Consider the following 22,507-nt stretch of genomic DNA (forward strand, 5'->3'; position numbering starts at 1 on the left):
TTCTGTGTGTATAAAAGAAAGCTGAAAAATAAAGTAGGCGCTGCAGTCTAATTAGAACTGCTCGCCCTCCCGATCCCATCTTTGTCTCTTGTCTATTTTTTTCTCAATCCTCACTCCCCACTTCAGGAACCGTTCGTCTCGTCGGCAGGCTCCGACAAGTGGCGCCCGAACAGGGACCTGAATACTGGGGAATCAGTGAAGGACACCGCTTGCAAGTGAGACGCGCGTCGAATAAGGTTGGTGAAAGCGGTGAGATACCATAGTCGGGAGTAAAATAAAATGGGACAGGGGAACAGTAAAAGGCTGTTTACCCACATATTAAGGAGCATGCTAAAAACTAGAGGAATTAAAACCAGTGAAGCACGTTGCTTCGATTCTTAGAGTTTGTAGTACAAATATGTCCCTGGTTCCCAGAAGAAGGGACTTTAAACTTAGAAACTTGGGAAAAGGTAAGAGAGCATTTGCAGGGATATTATGATGCTCATGGACCCTCTGAAGTACCAGTAGACACTTTTTCCTTATGGAATTTGGTTAGGGATGTGATCGATCCTAGACATAAAGGAATCAGATACTCTAAAAATGACCAACCCAAACTGGATCCCCCTTGGAAGCAGAGGTGCAAAGATTACAAGCTGCACTCACTTCCCTCTCTGTTCAAATGCAGTTAGTTCAGGCTCGACAGACTGGGCCTTTATTAGAAGCTCAATCAGAATAGAAGCCTAGGTTACAATGAAGCTCTCCTCCAAGTGTAGTTGCAGGGCTAGATCCACTGCCCGAGGCCCCTATCAACAGAAAAAGATTCAAGCCGCCAAGCTGCTAGTACAGGAGCAAGTTAAAAAGGGACACATTGCTTCCTCCAATTCTCCCTGGAATTCTCCCATTTTTGTTATTAAGAAAAAATCTGGTAGATAGAGATTATGACAAGATTTACGCCATACCAGTGCCCTGCACACACACACACACACACACACACACACACCTTAGGGTAGGGAAACAAAATATGAAATAAAGAAAAGACACTTCTCACTCAGGATGAAAAATAGTAAAGTCAGTTTACTACTAAATTGAGAACTTAGAAGATTTTACCTGTCCAAAAAATAGATATATTTAGCTAAGTCTAAAACCACTGAACCAGGAAGGCAACATTGTTTAGCAAAAGCAATGGATTTGGCATTAGAAGATCTGGGCTGCAATGCTGGCTCTGCCACTTATATAATTTGGATTACCCTTGGGTAAACTACTTCAACTCTCTCAGGTACAAAGAGTTCCTTAACAGTAAAACAAGGATAAAATGGCTGGTCCATCCCTGAAAGGGGTTCAAAAGAATTACAGTATTTATGTACTGTCAGTCCTTACAAATTTGGTCAAGTCTCCAAAATACCATTTTAAGAAAGTTTTCAGAACCCAATATGCGTTGGTTTTGGCAGTTCCAACGATAAACTGACCTCCTTAATTGATATGTGGGGACCAAAGGGACCTTATCTATCTTGTATTAGACCAGCAACCACCATGCTCTCACTCTCTTCCTTTCCTTATTAAGAGGGATTCTTGGAAAAATGACTCATCATCTCAGCTTTTAATGCCTTAACCTCTGCTCTAACTGGAAGGCAGAGTGGTTTCTGCTTCAATTCTAATTACCAAAATTCTAAGTGGTAAGGGCATTAAAGACATCCTACTGGACAAACCCAGTGGGCACTTCAGCTCTTTCATGACAACCTGTGAGTTCCTTCCTGGCTGCACTCTGAGGACTGGGGCCATGTCAGTGGACCAATGCCAGCCACTGACACCTGTGCAGCAATGACAAGAGTTGACCTGAAACACTCCGGCAATGATACCACAACCCCATGTTTCCTGACACAAAGCGTCCTTTTACTTACAAGTAATGATAAACTTGCTTACTTTTTTTAAGTGATAGGTAAATTTTTATTTTGTTTTCTGTGAACCTCTAAGAAGAAAAGCAAAACCACATGGTTTTAAGTAGAGGTGAAATATATCAGTAGAGGTTACCATAGGTTAAATATTAAGATCAGAACCTTATCTCAACAGCTGAGCCACAATTTGATGAGGCCAAACAAATTTAAAATGTACCAATCACAAAGGGTGATAAATGCCAATTTCCATAGATTATATAGTTGAGCACTTTGCACAATGTACATCACCTCATTATGTTTTATTTTAGGACTTCTAAGAATAAAATGGATAAAAAGTAATTTCCACAACACAAGGAATTTCACTATGTGCAAAATCCTCAGATAACTCTTAAAGAAACTTCATGCATATAAAATGAAGACGGGGAAAAGTCGGAGGGAGAAGAAGAGGTTTGAAGGTATTACAAAGATATCAGACACTATAAAAAATTAAAAGACTAGGAGAAAATATGTGAAATATATGACACACATATAACAGCTAAGAATACCCAGAATACAAAACTGGTACTTTAAAAATGAGGTATGCCTAGAACTTCCAAAGATAAAGCCTGCCTGAGAATAAAATCAACATAGAGAAAAGCAGAGGTAAGAGAAAGAGAACAAGTCTTAATGACATTATTCTGAATACCCACACCCAGCAATTCCTCAACAGACCTACCATTCAGCCTTGGCATTTACATGAGCTACTATATTCCATTCCCTTACTTTGTGTAAGCTAGTTAAAACTAGGTTTCTTTCTGTCATTAGTGAAAGAGTTTCTGGTTAATACTGCAGATAATTTATCAGTGTCTATCAATATTTTAACTTTGCACACTTCTTGCACTAACAATTTCACTTCTAAAACTCCATCCTACAGAAATACTCACCTATGTACACAAAGATTTACATATACATGGATGTTAACTGAAACACCACTTATAATCACAAAATTTTAGGAAACAAATTGTCCATCAGCAGGAAATAATTAAATATATTCCATCTATACTATGAAATACCATGCAACAGTGCTTTTACTCAGAATGAAACGGGGAGCTATTGCAGAGTTGTGAGCAGAAGAGAGACATAGTCTGATATACTGTAAAAGGACCCCTCTGATATACTAATACTAGACTGTGGTAGGATAGGGAAGAACAAGGGCAGAAACAGATGTGTCAGGATGCTACTGCAACAATCCAGGCGAGAGATGATGTGGCTTAAACCAAGGTATTAGTAGTTGTGGGGGTGGTGAGAAGTTGTGTAATCGTGTGTGTGTGTGTGTGTGTGTGTGTGTACATACACACAGATATATACATACACAACTACATAAAGATATGCTGATTGACTGGATGAGGGATATAAGAAAAAGGAAGGAATTAGGGATGACCCAGTTTCTGACCTGAGCTAGAACAATGGAGTCTTTCTATCTTATAGATGAAGAAACTCAACCACTAAAAGATTTAAAGACCTGTCCAAGGTCACACCAATAAAATGGTGGAGTCAGTAGAACCCAGGTCCATCTGATCAGAAGTCTTAATCACTATGCACATTGCCTTATTTATCTAAGGATCGTCAGCATCTGTTATCTGCCCAGTATGACAGCATAATATTTTCTTAACATGAACTAATAAAAAGTACTATGAATTAGATCATATATTTGCCAAATAAAAATATTTGCTAGTAATACGCTATAACCAATTACAAGATTTTAAGTGACCTTTAGTCAGCAAATGGTTTAATACTGAATGGCATGATTAATTGCCACTGAAGATTACTGCCTTCCAACATAACAAGTTTCAGTGCCTATTACACCAATACAAGAAAGAATACAGAAGACAAGCAAATTTGTTATTTCTGTTAATATTTTTTTAAAAGAAGCTAAAGTGAATATATATATATTAAAATTTCCAAGTAAACCATACCACACTTGAATGCTCTTTTCCAACTTGAATGACAAGTCATGTTTGATTCTTGGACTACATTCTGGATCTTAATTGAACAGACAGTAAAGTAAAACCTTTCTAACCATTTAAGACTCTTCTTTTTGTGTAGGCCTGAGCACCTTCATACTTTAGTGCACTAATAAAAAATACATTTTAGGAATCTCTGGCAGTTTACTAATATTAGATGAAACTCCAGGAAATTGTATAATAAAAGACACTTTTATATATACTAGCTAAGCCATGAGGGACAAGAGAATTCTGAATCATATAAAACACAGGTACAGCAAGTATAAAGAATGACAGAAATGTCAAACTTGCTTTGGGAACTTTTAAGATTAACCCATAAAACCAAGTTGACTGCTTCAGATACCAAGATGCTGTTGTCATCAGTAAGCAAAATAGACCTTACTTCACTCTTCAAGCCTAGAAACATTTCTACTTCATCATTTTAAAATACCTCCTCGGATGTAGCTGTATGCTAGCTAAACCTTTTATAAAGTAGTCACCTGACATTCCTCACTGGTCAATGCTCATCAACTTAAATCATCTGGAAAAGTTTTAATTATAATCTTTTTTTAAAAGACAGAGGATAGTTAATTTACAAAAGAGAAGATGGGCCAAGGGAATATATAAAACAAAGTGACCAATAGGCTATGTAGCCCTTCTGCCTCATTCTAATTTGATTTTTCTAGTTAGTGAATCAGATAACCAAAAATGATAGAAATTTGGACATTAGTTCCAGCTTAACTACGTGTGGCTATCTTATCCTCCAAAAAAGCAAACTTAAAAAAGAATAGTCAATAAAAAGGTGATATTTTAATTTCTAAAAGAAAACATATATAATTTGATGGCCAATTCTAACATATTAGTGAAAAACAGCATGCCTAAGTTTAGTCTGCAGCTAAAGGGAAAAAAATTGTAACAAATAACACTGGTTTGATGTGGGGGAAAAACGAAATGAGCTTTTTGACTAGAAAAGAATGTTCAAATTCATACCTTTATTTGTCACTAGAGATAGTTTGGGAACGCAAGCTATAGAATTAAATTTAAACAAATTCTGAAAATATGTATAAAGCTGTTAAAATTTGAGACACAGAGTCTATTTTTCTAATATCTTTAAACATTCAACTTTAATAGACTCTAGAACACATGACTTACTTAGAAAGCAGTCATTACAAACTTCCTGTATTACAGTTTGGGGAATTTAGCCTTGCCATCCTTCATCCCTTAAAACAAAACAAACAAACTACCACAACCCCATGTTTCCTGACACAAAGCGTCCTTTTACTTACAAGTAATGATAAACTTGCTTACTTTTTTTAAGTGATAGGTAAATTTTTATTTTGTTTTCTGTGAACCTCTAAGAAGAAAAGCAAAACCACATGGTTTTAAATAGAGGTTAAATATATAAGTAGAGGTTACCATAGGTTGAATATGAAGATCAGAACCTTATCTCAACAGCTGAGCCACAATTTGATGAGGCCAAACAAATTTAAAATGTACCAATCACAAAGGGTGATAAATGCCAATTTCCATAGATTATATAGTTGAGCACTTTGCACAATGTACATCACCTCATTATGTTTTATTTTAGGACTTCTAAGAATAAAATGGATAAAAAGTAATTTCCACAACACAAGGAATTTCACTATGTGCAAAATCCTCAGATAACTCTTAAAGAGACTTCATGCATATAAAATGAAGACGGGGAAAAGTCGGAGGGAGAAGAAGAGGTTTGAAGGTATTACAAAGATATCAGACACTATAAAAAATTAAAAGACTAGGAGAAAATATATGAAATATATGACACACATATAACAGCTAAGAATTAATACCCAGAATACAAAACTGGTACTTTAAAAATGAGGTATGCCTAGAACTTCCAAAGATAAAGCCTGCCTGAGAATAAAATCAACATAGAGAAAAGCAGAGGTAAGAGAAAGAGAACAAGTCTTAATGACATTATTCTGAATACCCACACCCAGCAATTCCTCAACAGACCTACCATTCAGCCTTGGCATTTACATGATCTACTATATTCCATTCCCTTACTTTGTGTAAGCTAGTTAAAACTAGGTTTCTTTCTGTCATTAGTGAAAGAGTTTCTGGTTAATACTGCAGATAATTTATCAGTGTCTATCAATATTTTAACTTTGCACACTTCTTGCACTAACAATTTCACTTCTAAAACTCCATCCTACAGAAATACTCACCTATGTATACAAAAATTTACATATACATGGATGTTAACTGAAACACCACTTATAATCACAAAATTTTAGGAAACAAATTGTCCATCAGCAGGAAATAATTAAATATATTCCATCTATACTATGAAATACCATGCAACAGTGCTTTTACTCAGAATGAAACGGGGAGCTATTGCAGAGTTGTGAGCAGAAGAGAGACATAGTCTGATATACTGTAAAAGGACCCCTCTGATATACTAATACTAGACTGTGGTAGGATAGGGAAGAACAAGGGCAGAAACAGATGTGTCAGGATGCTACTGCAACAATCCAGGCAAGAGATGATGTGGCTTAAACCAAGGTATTAGTAGTTGTGGGAGTGGTGAGAAGTTGTGTAATCGTGTGTGTGTGTGTGTGTGTGTGTGTGTGTACATACACACAGATATATACATACACAACTACATAAAGATATGCTGATTGACTGGATGAGGGATATAAGAAAAAGGAAGGAATTAGGGATGACCCAGTTTCTGACCTGAGCTAGAACAATGGAGTCTTTCTATCTTATAGATGAAGAAACTCAACCACTAAAAGATTTAAAGACCTGTCCAAGGTCACACCAATAAAATGGTGGAGTCAGTAGAACCCAGGTCCATCTGATCAGAAGTCTTAATCACTATGCACATTGCCTTATTTATCTAAGGATCGTCAGCATCTGTTATCTGCCCAGTATGACAGCATAATATTTTCTTAACATGAACTAATAAAAAGTACTATGAATTAGATCATATATTTGCCAAATAAAAATATTTGCTAGTAATACGCTATAACCAATTACAAGATTTTAAGTGACCTTTAGTCAGCAAATGGTTTAATACTGAATGGCATGATTAATTGCCACTGAAGATTACTGCCTTCCAACATAACAAGTTTCAGTGCCTATTACACCAATACAAGAAAGAATACAGAAGACAAGCAAATTTGTTATTTCTGTTAATATTTTTTTAAAAGAAGCTAAAGTGAATATATATATATTAAAATTTCCAAGTAAACCATACCACACTTGAATGCTCTTTTCCAACTTGAATGACAAGTCATGTTTGATTCTTGGACTACATTCTGGATCTTAATTGAACAGACAGTAAAGTAAAACCTTTCTAACCATTTAAGACTCTTCTTTTTGTGTAGGCCTGAGCACCTTCATACTTTAGTGCACTAATAAAAAATACATTTTAGGAATCTCTGGCAGTTTACTAATATTAGATGAAACTCCAGGAAATTGTATAATAAAAGACACTTTTATATATACTAGCTAAGCCATGAGAGACAAGAGAATTCTGAATCATATAAAACACAGGTACAGCAAGTATAAAGAATGACAGAAATGTCAAACTTGCTTTGGGAACTTTTAAGATTAACCCATAAAACCAAGTTGACTGCTTCAGATACCAAGATGCTGTTGTCATCAGTAAGCAGAATAGACCTTACTTCACTCTTCAAGCCTAGAAACATTTGTACTTCGTCATTTTAAAATACCTCCTCGGATGTAGCTGTATGCTAGCTAAACCTTTTATAAAGTAGTCACCTGACATTCCTCACTGGTCAATGCTCATCAACTTAAATCATCTGGAAAAGTTTTAATTATAATCTTTTTTAAAAGACAGAGGATAGTTAATTTACAAAAGAGAAGATGGGCCAAGGGAATATATAAAACAAAGTGACCAATAGGCTATGTAGCCCTTCTGCCTCATTCTAATTTGATTTTTCTAGTTAGTGAATCAGATAACCAAAAATGATAGAAGTTTGGACATTAGTTCCAGCTATGTGTGTTCCAGTTATTAGTTCCAGTTAACTATGTGTGGCTATCTTATCCTCCAAAAAAGCAAACTTAAAAAAGAATAGTCAATAAAAAGGTGATATTTTAATTTCTAAAAGAAAACATGTATAATTTGATGGCCAATTCTAACACATTAGTGAAAAACAGCATGCCTAAGTTTAGTCTGCAGCTAAAGGGAAAAAAATTGTAACAAACAACACTGGTTTGATGTGGGGGAAGAACGAAATGAGCTTTTTGACTAGAAAAGAATGTTCAAATTCATACCTTTATTTGTCACTAGAGATAGTTTGGGAACTCAAGCTATAGAATTAAATTTAAACAAATTCTGAAAATATGTATAAAGCTGTTAAAATTTGAGACAGAGAGTCTATTTTTCTAATATCTTTAAACATTCAACTTTAATAGACTCTAGAACACATGACTTACTTAGAAAGCAGTCATGACAAACTTCCTGTATTACAGTTTGGGGACTTTAGCCTTGCCATCCTTCATCCCTTAAAACAAAACAAACAAACAAAAACAAAAAACCCCACACCAAAAACAATGTAAGGATTATTTCCTTTCCCATCCATGAGGTAAGGAGTTTGTCATTCTGATGAGTGATGGCCCCAGAAATCTAAAATTTGATAGCTCTACCTGGTGATGGTAAGTATAGTATGCTGGGAAGAAGAATCTGATTTTCCATGATCAATGAAATGTAAAGGTTCATGGAGTATTATGATACAGAGTATTAAATTCAACCTCAGTTTAAATTAACTGAATGCTAAAAATGTTTACTTTGATTAAGTGTTGGAAGTATGCCAAGGCAACTTCTCTGAGCCTTGGCTTTTTCATTAATAAAATGGGAATAACATTGCCTCAATAGCACTTTTGTATATATTAGATAATGTATATCAAGCATCTGGTATGAAGACGGCTACAGAGCAGTGTCCAATCACCATTAATTCTCTTCCCATCCCGTCTCCTCAGTGTCAGAATCTCCCATTTAGTCTTATTTACTGAGCCCATCACTCAGCAGTGTGCTGGTACATGCGCAACTCGCTCCGGAAGGGGAAGAAGCCTGGTTTATAGCACTGCTTTGTAGCACTGATTTCTGCAGTGTAAATACCCCACATAGCTGATCTCTAGTTATAAGCATGATGTCAACTGAATACAGAGTTAGAAAGAGATGTGCAGTAGCACATGATTGCTCTCTGTCCCATTATTCTATTTTATTTTTCCACAACACTTTAACCTTTTGAAATTATATTGTTTAACTGTTTAGTTATTTTTTGTCTGTTTTCTCTGACAGAAATATAAGCACCACAAAGGCAGGGACCTTGTCCGTCCTGTTCTCTATTGTGTCCTCAGCAAATTCAAAGTCAAAGTAATTGAAAAGATTCCCCAAATTAAGGAAAAAGTATTAATTTTAAAAAAAGACTAATTCAAGCAAAACACTCATACCCCCAAGTGTAGTAACACTGCTCCTTTTGTTTGGAAAAGGAAGCAAGATTAACCATGACCAGTAAATTACCAAATGCTGAAGCCCAGCTCAGACAATAAAATGGGCTAGGCACAAGCATTTCCATACAGAGGACAACATTTATAGATGTCCAGCTAGAACACCATACTTATGCAACTCAAGGCAGGCAATCTCATCATTCTTAATAAGGCACAGGCAGTTATTTTATGGTTGCAGAAAGGGAAAACAAATAACAACTATGAACAAGTCATGTCTTACCATTATTTTATGTTTTATTAACCCAGCTTACAGGCCCAGCTGCCCATGCCTTGAATTTACTTTACCTGCACGAATTAAGATCCGCAAACATTCTATAGAGTTGTGATAAGCTGCTTCGTGAATTGGCATCCATCCTCTGTTATCAGCAACATCAGTGCTACGTCCCTTTTTGAGCAATTTTCTTAAGACTTTCACATTGCCTTCCCTGGCGGCAAGTCCAACTGTGGAGCATGTGTCAGAGTAAGCCTCTGTAAAATCCATTCTTTTGACCAGTCTACAAAACAAGGGAGAAAGAAAACACTATAGTCAATACAACACTGATCTCCTAGAGATTAGCAGATCGAAGTGGACCTGTCTAGCATCTCTCACGCCGACTGCTGAGGAAGAGCCCAAAAAGGAGAAAGCAACCTGTCATGCCGCGGCCTCTGCTAGAGTCTAACCCAGGAAGTCTCTCTGGGGAATCTGTATTCCTTAAAGATATTCTCATTAAAGATATGGAGGGAGTTTTAAGTGTTCTACCATTTCTTCTCCGGAAAAGTTGTCTAAGCAGCTCCTTCCTGCAGGCTTCTGCCCAAACTCATACCCCACCAAAATGCACTCGCTGGAACTCTGATGAAAGAGCTAAACACCTCCAAGTTAACCCCAAATGCATCCTCTGTTATGCAGGGATGGCCATTTAATGCTCAGCCTCAAGAATTAATTTATAGCCCCCTATAGGAAAAAGCTGAACCCAAAAAGGCTACAAAAGGAGTAAAGGGCATTTATTGAAAAAAAAACAAAAAACAAGGTAAGTAGTAATTCTAGTTTTCCTGCCCTGCTAGTCCTTTCCAGAGGGGATAAACACAGGTTCTCTTTCCTTGATGGAACAGTCCCACTGACTGAATATACTGAAATGAATAAAGAGAATCAGAAAAAGCAATTTGATGAGTCCAGCTTTCCTACACCAGCCCAGAAACTTCTTCACAGCATTATTGTCGTCCTCCTCATCATCTCCCTTCAAATTCATTTCAAGTTGCCCTGGAATCGATGTCCAGTATAGCTCTCAGTATATGACTCTCTCAAAGACAATTTTCTGTTAGTCACACAATGAGTCAGGTTGCGCTAAGATTCACGATTCTCAGGGATAGTTAGTTATCTCCCAAGGGGTAGTCCCTCTCAGTAACATTCTTATCCCACCCTTCCTCTTAGTTTTTCTAATGATATTAGGAGGTAATTCAAGAAATACCAACAACATGTCTAGTCCAATATAAGTGGAAAACTTTCTACAACCCCATTCTAAATAATTTATCCAGAAACGGAAGGTTTGAAGGAAGATGTTAAAAGAAAACACACAGCATTTCCAATAGTAAATTTGAACTTATCCATGGTCACATGTAAATATGAACTGTAACTGCAGAAGTTTATTCTTTAGTGAGCCAAGCAGCTAAGATTAGCTATGTATTACAACTGGTCCATTACTAGGAAAGTGGAGATAGTTATTACAGAATATTTAAGTATTCAGTTAACAGTTATTTACTGAGCACCAACTAGATCACAAATGTGCAGGCTATAAAGATGATATAGACACAGATTCTATCTCAAGTTATACATAGTCTCAGAAATGATAAATGCATGTCATTCAAAATAAAAAGCAGAAAATGCCATAAGAAAAGCACAAATAGCCACAGGTAGTCAAAGAAGGGAGAAACTACTTTAACTTGGTGAGGTATATGAGCTGGGCCTTAAAAGACAGGGAGGATTTGACAATGAGACAATGGGCAGAAGGAAAGATATATCCAAAATTATAGAAATGAACAAGCAAAGGTGAGTAAGGAATACTGAATACAGGAAACAATTGTTTCACTTGGTAAGGATTATACAAACAAAGAACAGTGGGAAATGAGGTTATGAAGGTAACTGAAGGCCGAATTGCAGACAATCTTGAATGTTAAGCTATGCTTTTTTGAACCACCCTAACTTCTAGCCCAGGCCATTACAACCAAGTTTCACCAAAAAAGAAAAAGAAAAAAAAAGAAAGAAAGAAGAAGAAAAGAAAGAAAAAGAACAAATCACAAATTTTAGGGCAATTTATAAGCATATTTATCTATTACAAGAAAACATTTTTTTTCTATGTAGAAAAAACGAAAAAGAATACAACTCCAAAAACATCAAAAACAGCATTCAAGTAAACATAGGTATGAATCTTTTTCCAAATTTTACTGGCTTTTCTTGGTTACAATGTTAATGGACTTAGACTAACAGGCAATAATCTTGAAAAAAATATTAGAACTGGGTTATACTTCGAGCTTCTTATGGGAAGGAGAAGCCAAAAGAAATGCACTACAATAACAGGATCGTTCCCTTCAACCCTAAATACCAACAAGTTAACATGACGTAACTGTTTATAAGATCTCCTTTTATTTAAAAAAAACAAAACAAAAAAACTTATGTTCCAGACTAACAGAGAATACAAACAACCAAATGGGATGTATAAACCTCAACTGGATTCTGATTTGGTGAAAAAATATCATCTACAAAAAGCAATTTTGAGGGCCGGCCCGGTGGCTCAGGCGATTAGAGCTCCATGCTCCTAACTCTGAAGGCTGCTGGTTCGATTCCCACATGGGCCAGTGGCCTCTCAACCACAAGGCAGCCGGTTCAATTCCTCGAGTCCGCAAGGGATGGTGGGCTCCGCCCCCTGCAACTAAGATTGAACACGGCACCTTGAGCTGAGCTGCCGCTGAGCTCCTGGATGGCTCAGTTGGTTGGAATGAGCCCTCTCAAACCACAAGGTTGCCGGTTTCGACTCCCACAAGGGATGTGTGACCCCTGCAACTAGCAAGGGCAACTGGACCTGGAGCTGAGCTGCGCCCTCCACAACTAAGATTGAAAGGACAACAACTTGACTTGGAAAAAAGTCCTGAAGTACACACTGTTCCCCAATAAAGTCCTGTTCCCCTTCCCCAATTAAAAATAAAAAAAGCAATTTTGAGATAATTAAAGAAATTTGAATATGGAATAGATATTTCATGATGTAATTATTGCTAATTTTCATAGATGTAACAATGGCAATGTGGTTATTAGGAGACTATCCTTATTCTTAAAAGTATTTAGCAGTGGAAATCATAACCATGCAAGTTAACACAAATATTTTAGATTAAAAAGTACATACAGAGAAAAATAAGTAAAGCAACTGTGGCAAATTGTTAATTATTGGATCCACATGGAGGCTGCATGAATGATCACTATACTTTTTTTCCCCCTAACTTTTCTGTATATTTGAAATCTTTCAAAAAAGTTGCGGGTGGAAGCAAACTGACCATCCCAGGCAGTTGTGCAACCACAACTTGGAGAAAATATGGAAAGATTCAGTTATTCTTAAACTAAGTTTTTCTTTGTAAGAACAAGACAAACAATTGAGAAACAGAAACTCATAGACACAGACAATAGTTTAGTGGTTACCAGAGAGTAAGGGGGGTGGGGGGTGGGAGATGAGGGTAAGGGGATCAAATATATGGTGATGGAAGGAGAACTGACTCTGGGGTGGTGAACACACAATGGGATTTATAGATGATGTAATACAGAATTGTACACCTGAAATCTATGTAATTTTACTAACAATTGTCACCCCAATAAATTTAAAAAATAAAAAAATAAAAAGTTTTTCTTTGTAGCAGTTTCCTGCTGATTTCTTAAGAGCACAAATAACACTCTTTGAACCTGGGTGTTTTAGCATTCTTTTATAAAGCTAAAGACCATGAAATATGGTGTTTCCCTGAAAATAAGACCTAGCTGGACCATCAGCTCTAATGCATCTTTTGGAGCAAAAATTAATATAAGACCCGGTATTATATTAATTATATTTATATTATACCTAATCTTATGTTCTATTAAAATAAGACCAGGTCTTATATTAATTTTTGCTCCAAAAGACACATTAGGGCTGATGGTCCAGCTGATGGTCCGGCTAGGTCTTATTTTCCCGGAAACATGGTAGTAAGAAATCTGCTCAAAAAAGGACAATCATTTGTTCAGACTTTTGTTTTCACGTACAGAAACGTAGCGGTGATAATCCAAGCGAGTTTCCTAAACAGTATTTTGGAACAGTATGTAGCTCTAATCTAACAGATCTTAACATTTTTAGGATCCTTGACCTATTGGAAAATTTCACGAAAGCTGTAGTTTCTCCCCAAAAGAATGCACACAGACCCCAAATTGTGTACACAATTTCAGGTTCCCACATAGCTTATAAACCCTGTACATGAGCCATGACCTTTTTACCTACTCTTTTCTGAGTGAGCTGCTGAGAATTCTAAAGACAATAAGGTCCTTTTGCGGATAAAATTTAAAGACGTAAGCAAATTTCGCTGAAATAATAGTAGCTCTCACAAGCATAAAACTTGTGTAATAAACTTTTTGCCTTTATTAAAAAGACAGACGAATCCTTAAATTGTAAATAACGTCAAATACGGGTTACAGAGCACCTGTGTTCCTCTGGCTAGAAAAATTCCGTTTTCAAAGCAGAACGAAATGCCTATGCCAACTGCTGTACCCGTATATCCCTCTTCGGTATCTATACCACACCTGCAATGACTCCTTCCGTTTTTTTCCTCCTTACCTCCCCCGTTCGAAAAAGGCAGACAGTTCAATTCAACCTCAGAACCATAAATCTCCAAAAAGGGGTTGTGGGTATTGGAGTCCTCTGCACACGCGCACCAGAGGTAGGTTAGGGTGATTTACAAAGGCTTCAGAAGAATCCATTGCTGAGCATATAAAAGGTCAATGCTTCTTGATACCCTAAACAAGGAAATAAAATAATAACGTTCACAGAGATAAGAGGCGGAACACGCACCTCGAACTGCAAGTTCCAGTGTGCTTTGCGCTGCTGACCGGGCAGTTAAGTACAGCTATCGCGCCTGCGCCGGCGCAACCGGTAACTTGTGTCTTGCAAGCCGCAGGTCCGGCCTGCACCTCCGAGACCACCGAGGAGGAGAAAGATGTGGGTTTTCGGTTACGGATCCCTGATCTGGAAAGTGGACTTCCCCTATCAGGACAAGCTGGTCGGATACATCACAGGCTACAGCAGGCGCTTCTGGCAAGGCAGCACAGACCACCGCGGAGTCCCGGGCAAGGTGAGCCGCTAAGCCAACACCCCACACTTAGGAGTCCCCGGAGCGCTGCTCCCCCAATTGTTAGTCCATCTCCGCGGGACCCACACCGCATAGCTTTCGAGTGCCGAGCATGTGGGTTAGAGACTTACTTCTGTTAATCTTCCTCGGCCACCTGCCTCCCACCTCTCCCAAACCTAGGGCACTGCTTCCGAAGCCACTTCAGAAGCTGGTGGTTAGTTTCTTAAGGAGGCAAGAAGCATGGGCACATGCACACAAGCTCGCACAAGGCTGACGTCCTGGCAGCGGTCCCCATGTCTTGGCAACCTCTGCCCCACCCCTAAAAAAAAAAAAAACCGCGGGAAAATCAATCTTGGAGTCATCATGGAGTTGAAATACTAAAACCAACTTGCAAATACAGCTTTCAGCAATTAAATGTGTTGGCATTTCTGCATTCTGGCAGACTTGCATTGGTTTGAGTTTAAACGTGTATGCTGTTTCTGGGGTTTCTTTATATCTTTCCAAAGGTTATATTTTAGGACATCTACGGTCACCTAAGAATTAACAAAATTGCTTCGGGTTATTTAAGGAGCTTACTTCGATCAATTTGGTTGTCAAGTGCTAGCGGAGTTAAATGAGTTTTCCGTTTGTTATTTGACTAACACAGTACCCATTACTATATCCAGCATTACTTTAATGTTTCTTTCTCAATGATTCTCTAATTTACAAATGTGAAATGTAAGTTCTTTGATCCATTTTTCAGTAATGCAAAGATATTTCATCTTGATATATTTGTGCAGAGAATTAGTAGCAGCTCACTGCTTATGTACAATCAGCCGTGTATTGGCTGTAAAACAAATCCATACGGAAAACTTAGTTTTGGGTAACTAACAATTAGATAACTTCAATACTTGTTTTAGGAGGATTAACCCTACTAACTTTTCTAAGAGTACAAAATTTTGTATTGCTTACATATCCTCTAAAATACTCTGAAAGTTGTATGAGCTTGATTACTGTTTTTTAAAAAGATTAACATTGGTCCAAAAGCACAATATCTAAAATGCTAAAACTCACATGTAGAAACAGATTGGGGTTCATTCCAAAGAAATACCTGCAGCTGTGGAAAGGCTGTAGTGTGTACCTGCTCATAAAAGAGACATAGGATTAAATTTACAAGAACCTGAGTTAGAAGCCATTCTACCTCAACTGAAGTTGGTGAACTGAGAATTTGGCTTTAAGATAGGTGACTTGAAAACAGGGGAGTGACTTAGAGCAAATGCACGTTTACAGGCCAACAGAAACTTCATGGCCAAAATATCTCCAAGAATGTTATAAAACAATATTTAAGACTTTAAAGAACTAAGTTAAATAAAATGTCTTTTGAGTTGTCAGATATGAACACTTACAATTGCCATTCTGAATAGAAAATCCTTAGCCCATGCTCTAATTTTAAAAACCAAGTATTAAATACTTTATGGATATGGCATATTTTACTGCTCTAGTCTCAACCAAAATGTATGTTTGTTACATAGCATATTGAGATAAGTAAACTGTCAGAACAGACTGGTAAATTGTCAAGTCAATACAACAGTTCACAATTCTTTAAAAGAAGAGAGCTACCGGTATAAAAGCCAGTATCTCTCTTTTTACTTAAATTTACTAAATTGTAAGGCAGAAACGTTAGGTGGGAAAAATGCAATACCTAATAGTTTTATACCTACTTTTATTTAAAGAATTTATCATAGCAAATTAAATGAAAATCTACTAAACATTTTCTAAGTATACTGCTCTGTTAAAAAAAACTGAAAGAACATTATTTTACTTCACATTTTTTATTGTAATGGATCACCAACTTTATATAAATATTAACTGTCTGACAAACAAGAATACAGAAGCCTACAGAAATATCCAGCAAATTAGAAGCATGACGTTGATGCTATATAGGACTATCCTTTTTACAGCAACTTATGCTCCAAGTAAGTTAGTCGTCATTACGTATGAAATGTGATATTACTAAACAAATGTTAGATTTATTTCTACATACTGCAATGTGACATTTATGGGAAAAATACCAAACCTACTTGCTTTTATTATGCTTTCTTTTTGGCTTCATTAAACTTTCATTTCTTCATAAGTTTAATCAAGCATCTTATTTATATACAACAGACTGGCAATTTCTCTCCAAATTGAGGATTTATTTAAATGTGAAAATTTTTTCACATCAGAGAAAATATAAATTTCAAAACAAGGCAACATTTTAACACCGGAAATAATCATGAACTTTTACTAAATCCCTAACTTTTCTAGATCAGAAACATTACTCATTTATTATTGAATGAAAGCACCCATCATAACTCATTTTGCACAACAATTCCATTCAGCTTGAAAGACTCCATCAGTTTCAATCCCCCCAAAAAGCATTTAAGTGCATTTGCAAATTTACATTGTTCCTCAGTAACATGTATTTATATTTTAGGGACAAAGAGCTTAAGTTTTAGAAAATGTATCAGTAGTGCCAACAACAGTCCATCTGTTTCATCCACAAGCAGTCACAAGGATCCATTTATTTTCCCATAAAATGACTCCCTATATAACACTGTTTTCTGTTTCAACTGCCACCATCTAAGTCCAAGACTTTACTACCCCTGCTGAGCACCCTACATGTAAGTGGGAGACACCTTTACAAACAACAATACCTGGTAAGTGCTATAAAGGAAATGAATAAAAGGAACCATGAGCTTTTAGGAAGAGCTGCTGCTCCTTCTCTACTGCTGCTGCGGGCATCTGGGGAGTCACCCAAGCCTTTATGGAGAGGCTGGAGGAGATCACAAGGATATCACAAGAAAGGGCAGTCTACTCTGGGCACTGGTGTAGCCAAAATATGAAAGTTTGTAAAAGTTATAAATAATTCAGTACAGCTTGCAGGGAAAAGTAAGAAATAAGGTTTGTAGTTAAGTCATGCTAAGGAATTTTTATTTTATCCTGTAGAATACAACCCTGAAAAATTCAAAGACAGGAGTGGACCACTTTTTGCCCCCCAAAATCATTCCAGGGCCTAGTAGACAACAGGCTAGAGGGAAGCAAAACTAGAAGCAGGCAGTGAGATCCCTAAGGAAGCAATTGAAGGATGAAGAACCAGATTCAGAAGATAATCAGAAGAGAGCTACCAAGAATTGGTGACTTGGCTGAATGTAAGGGGAGACATTCATTGAAAGGTGCACTACACAACTTGCCACCTGGACCACTAACATTTCTTATTCAGAATCTACCTCCATCACACTCTAACTTGCACACTAATACTTTACCACAATGATCTTCCCCAAATACTTCTTTCATCATGCCAGTCACCTGCTACTGACATGCTAGAGTAGCTCCTTATTTCCTATTTCTCCCAAATTTCAGCAGCTTATTTTCCACTGTCCCCTAATTTCAACTCCACTCTTTGGCTTTTCAAATCCGACTCTATCCTATTTCTCCAGTTATCTTTCTGTATCATCTTCCCTACATGGGGGACCCTCTATTACAGTCAGACACTTAACGTGGTCTAATACTGCCTCTATGCGCTCCTCAATCATAAGTCACAGTGTCCTTTTGCCAGGATTTTATCTTCCTTTCTCTCCACTCAAGACTCAGAATTCTTACTGCACTTAATACCATACATCTTAGCCCTTAAATATTCTCTACCTAAATTTCACATGTTAAGTTCATATTACAATGTCATCTCTTGGAAGCAAGAATCAAGGTTTTATCTTCTCTACAACACAGAGTAGGTATTCAATAAATAGTTCATAATTCACTTTTAAATTGAAAGTAATATGGCAATACCTACATGACCTACACCAATATATGTATCCTTATTATAGCATTATCTTAAGTAGAAAACAAGTCAAATCTAAATGTCCAACAATACAGGAATGTTTCAATTATAGTTCACTGATGACAGAGTTATTACACAAATATTAAAATGTATGAGAAGACTAACAGGAAAATAAGAAACAAAATCCAAAATCTCATATATTCCATGATTACGAATCATCTATACAAGTAAACAAGGACTAGAAGGAAATAGGAACAAAGATGACACAAATGTATGAATGATTTAGGCTCACTAGTGCCAGACAATGGGCATCGAGTAAGTAAAATTGTGGTTTACAACTCAGCATTCTCACTAATGATGCTCAGCAGATACATACATAACCTTGGGCACCAGGTAGGAATTTTTTTTTTTTTAAAGCAAATTCTCAGACAACTCCAGACTTACAGAAATAGAAACTCTATTTCTGTAATAGAGTTTGACCTAGCAATGTGTGTTTATCAAGCCCTCCAAGTAATTTTGACCTACACTAAGTGTAGGAAAGAACCCTGGAATGCCATGTTTGATTTCCTAATAAAACTAAAATTTAACCTTTCTTATTTTCCTAAGGGGAAAAAAAATGACAAGAACTTTTATTTATAACTGCTTCTTCCTTTTGCCTTTCACTTTAGATGGGTCTTAGTCATAGGTGTGTTTTTTAATAATATCCATTTTAAGTCAACATAATATATACCTAATATATAGAAATTGAAGGGAATGGCTTAGAAATGTTTGGATAAAGTAGATTCTTTTACTTAATTCACTTTAAAATAAAAAATAAGTGCTTTTCAAAAAAGTGTTTAGTATGAATAAATGAAGTTAAAATATTGCATGTCAACAATAAGTTGCTAATGCTCAGTTAGTTGATGAACTTCAATTCAGAAAAAAAAAAAAAACTGTTGTTTTTTTTCTTTCTTTCTTTCTTTTTTACTCTTTTTAAAACAGCCTGGAAGAGTTGTGACTCTTGTTGAAGATCCTGGGGTATGGTATAAATATTTTTTTGTATAGTCTTTAATCAGATAACCTGTTGAGATGTTTCTCAGTTTTAATAATAAATGAAATTATATTGTCATTACAGACAATTTGAACTACACTAGGTCTAGAGTCCCTCTCTGTATTTGTTTCTGTATTATGTTTCTTTTCATCTGTTGGAAAAAGTTGGAATGCAGAATGCAAGGTAGACAACAAAAGAAAACCAAATGGCATGTAGTCTCACTTTTTTTCCTTAATGAATTTGTTAACTGAGAATTTTGTACTCCCTTGGACATTAATGAAACAGCCCAACTACCACTAAGAATCAAATGGAACCCGTAAAGCTCCCCACACATTTGCTAGGAGTCTAATATTTTCAGCAAAAATTCCAGTCAGGAATTATCACTTTCTTAGTGCCTAAATTTATGAATAGCACAAAGGTTTTTTGGTTTTTTTTTCTTAATAATTTTTTTCTTTTCTTTTTCAATTACTACTCCACCATCTTGACTGGAACTCCACAACAGGTTTTTAAACAGGTTTGGAGCACTAGAAAACTTTTATTTGCCCAGTCGTCCTGTTCCTTAAATATTTTCAATCATTTTATTGAGGTATGGCTTCAGAGTTTTACATGGTGATGTTAAAGATTTAACTTTGGAAAGGACTTTGATATACAAAAATCAGCAGTTAGCAATAGCGGATGAATAATGGTAAAATTATGAAATGCTTTCATAATTTACATTAGTAAAAGCATCTATAAAAATGGCTTCAAACTGGTAACTACTAATAACTAAACGAGTAACTAATAACTCTTAAAGTTAATAAAGGCACTTTGTTTCTACAGAATGTTAATTCATCCAAGAAGATGCTTAGTAACCTCAATAAAGTTTAATAATTAAAGTTAATAAAAGTTGTCAAGAAACTAGAAAATCTTTATTACAAACTGTAAATTTGCTTATATCACAGATATCAATACTAAAAACAATCTTTGCAGCTAAAGTACATTTTTTAATGACACTTTGTTCACAGGCTCTCTTGACAAAAGAGGCTGCCATGTAGTAGTCTGTATGGAGTAATTTACAAAGGATAGTTGAAAGTTTAGGCAGTTGAAGAAATGAACAAATTAAAAGAACCTGCTATATGGGCTTAGCTAATTGATTACTTTATTACAGAGCTTTTAAAATACAGAATACTTTCTGCAAAAAAAGGAACACCTAATATGTAAAAAGATAAGTGATGTTCAGCTCCTACCTGAAGGGGTTTGGGACGTCAAAATCCTCCCAGCCAGCACCCCAACACTCATATCCAGACAGCCTCTGAGGTAGGCTCCAGGGTGGCTCAACACTCCTTCAAGCAGTTTGGAAACTACTGCTGTATACCATCAGTGAAATACTTATGGATTTAAAGGTTTAGAACTATATTTTTAAAGGTCAAATGAAGACCTGGTATTTTTTTTACTTCAACCCCATTAGTTAAAAGACGTAACTTTCAAAAATTTAAACACAGATAAATATCCTGGTGTACAAGGAAATAATTTATTAAGATTGAAGAATTTAAAATGCTGATTTCCTTTATTGTTTAGTATGTACCTCTTCAATGCACTAAGTGCATTGATTTCTAAGAATATACAAGATATTTTCTTAGATCACAATATATCTTCACCTATTTTAGCCTTGTAAATACTAAATCTTTTCATTTTTCAACAGGGTTGTGTATGGGGTGTTGCTTACAGACTGCCAGTAGGAAAGGAAGAAGAAGTAAAAGCATACCTTGACTTTAGAGAAAAAGGAGGCTACAGGACCACAACAGTCATTTTTTATCCGAAAGATCCCACAACAAAACCATTCAGTGTGTTGCTATATATTGGAACATGTGATAATCCTAATTATCTTGGTCCTGCACCTCTGGAAGACATCGCTGAACAAATTTTTAATGCAGCTGGTCCAAGTGGAAGAAATACAGAGTATCTTTTTGAACTTGCAAATTCTATTAGGAACCTTGTGCCAGAAGATGCAGACGAGCATCTTTTCTCTTTGGAAAAATTAGTAAAGGACCGTTTAGAAGGAAAACAGAACATCAATTGCTTATAAAGACCTAATGATTGACTTTTCCAAACAAACAGAACTTTAATCTTTAGAAAATAGTTTTTGCACAATTGCAATATGATTTAGAAAGATCTTATTTATGTTTAATGTAGTCAAGATATCAAAATTTATAGTTTAATTGAAAGTGTCCTGAAACACATCATATTTGAAATATTGGGGTATAGGTGAAGAAAAAAAATTCAAGTTTTAATAATAATAATGATTTCCTAACTATATGATATTTAACACTTGCTCATGAGAAGTGAGTTCTTAGAAAAACACAATTAAGGATGCAGTTCAGAGCTTGTTTTTATCAGAGTAAAAATAATTCTGTTATTTCATATCACAGTACTGTTGTAAAGTTGTAGGAGAATTAAACCAAAAGTCCAGTAAATATAATAAGATTATACCTTCATTATTGTAAGAATGTACAATTCTTATACAAAATTCTGTAACCATGGTTTAAAATATACACGCTTAAAATAATGGGTAATTAGAAATATACAGTAACATAGATAAGATTTCAGCCTTGATTGTAAACTTTCTTGTTAAGGTATTAAATGAGACCCTTTCCAATTTAAGCCAAAAAAAAAAAGCAGTTTTAATATAAAAATGTCCTTGTAATTATAATGTACTGTACCTCTCCTTTGAGTAAATGTGTTAATTAACCACATGGAAGAAATTCAGCTGAAAAAGCACAAATTACATAATACAAATCACATCCACTAACAATGTAGTCTGTCATTCACTTTGTATTAATCTTATACTGAAATTTTTCTTTAAAAAATAAAGATGGGCTTTCTAATATTACAAATTAAACATATATAATGAAAGTTTTGTGTTTGAAATAGCTTTTAGAATTGTAAATTTTTACAGTAAGAAGTGGCATTACCTGATCATTTCCTACACAGCTTTTTTTTC

At 35.9% G+C, this 22,507-nt stretch overlaps 2 protein-coding genes across 5 annotated transcripts in view; one reads left to right on the forward strand and one right to left on the reverse strand.

Annotated features, from left to right (window-relative positions):
- Positions 1-22,507, reverse strand: part of LOC109439164 (ankyrin repeat and SOCS box protein 3) — a 142,865-nt gene that overhangs the window by 61,621 nt on the left and 58,737 nt on the right. For 3 of the 4 annotated variants that reach the window (XM_019719439.2, XM_019719414.2, XM_074331985.1), the window contains exon 2: positions 9,659-9,867. In XM_019719439.2, coding sequence (XP_019574998.2) covers positions 9,659-9,854 — 196 coding nt within the window. In that variant the 5' untranslated portion in view covers positions 9,855-9,867. Of the gene's footprint in view, positions 1-9,658; positions 9,868-14,190; positions 14,370-22,507 lie in introns of all 4 variants that reach the window. The other variant, XM_019719447.2, reaches the window with a different exon arrangement.
- Positions 14,476-22,405, forward strand: CHAC2 (ChaC glutathione specific gamma-glutamylcyclotransferase 2). Its single transcript, XM_019719470.2, has 3 exons — positions 14,476-14,704; positions 19,479-19,514; positions 21,209-22,405. The coding sequence occupies exons 1-3, from the start codon at positions 14,570-14,572 to the stop codon at positions 21,590-21,592; spliced, it is 555 nt and encodes a 184-aa protein (XP_019575029.1). The 5' UTR covers positions 14,476-14,569; the 3' UTR covers positions 21,593-22,405.

Source organism: Rhinolophus sinicus, linkage group LG05 (assembly GCF_036562045.2).
Source record: "Rhinolophus sinicus isolate RSC01 linkage group LG05, ASM3656204v1, whole genome shotgun sequence".
Lineage (NCBI taxonomy): Eukaryota > Metazoa > Chordata > Mammalia > Chiroptera > Rhinolophidae > Rhinolophus > Rhinolophus sinicus.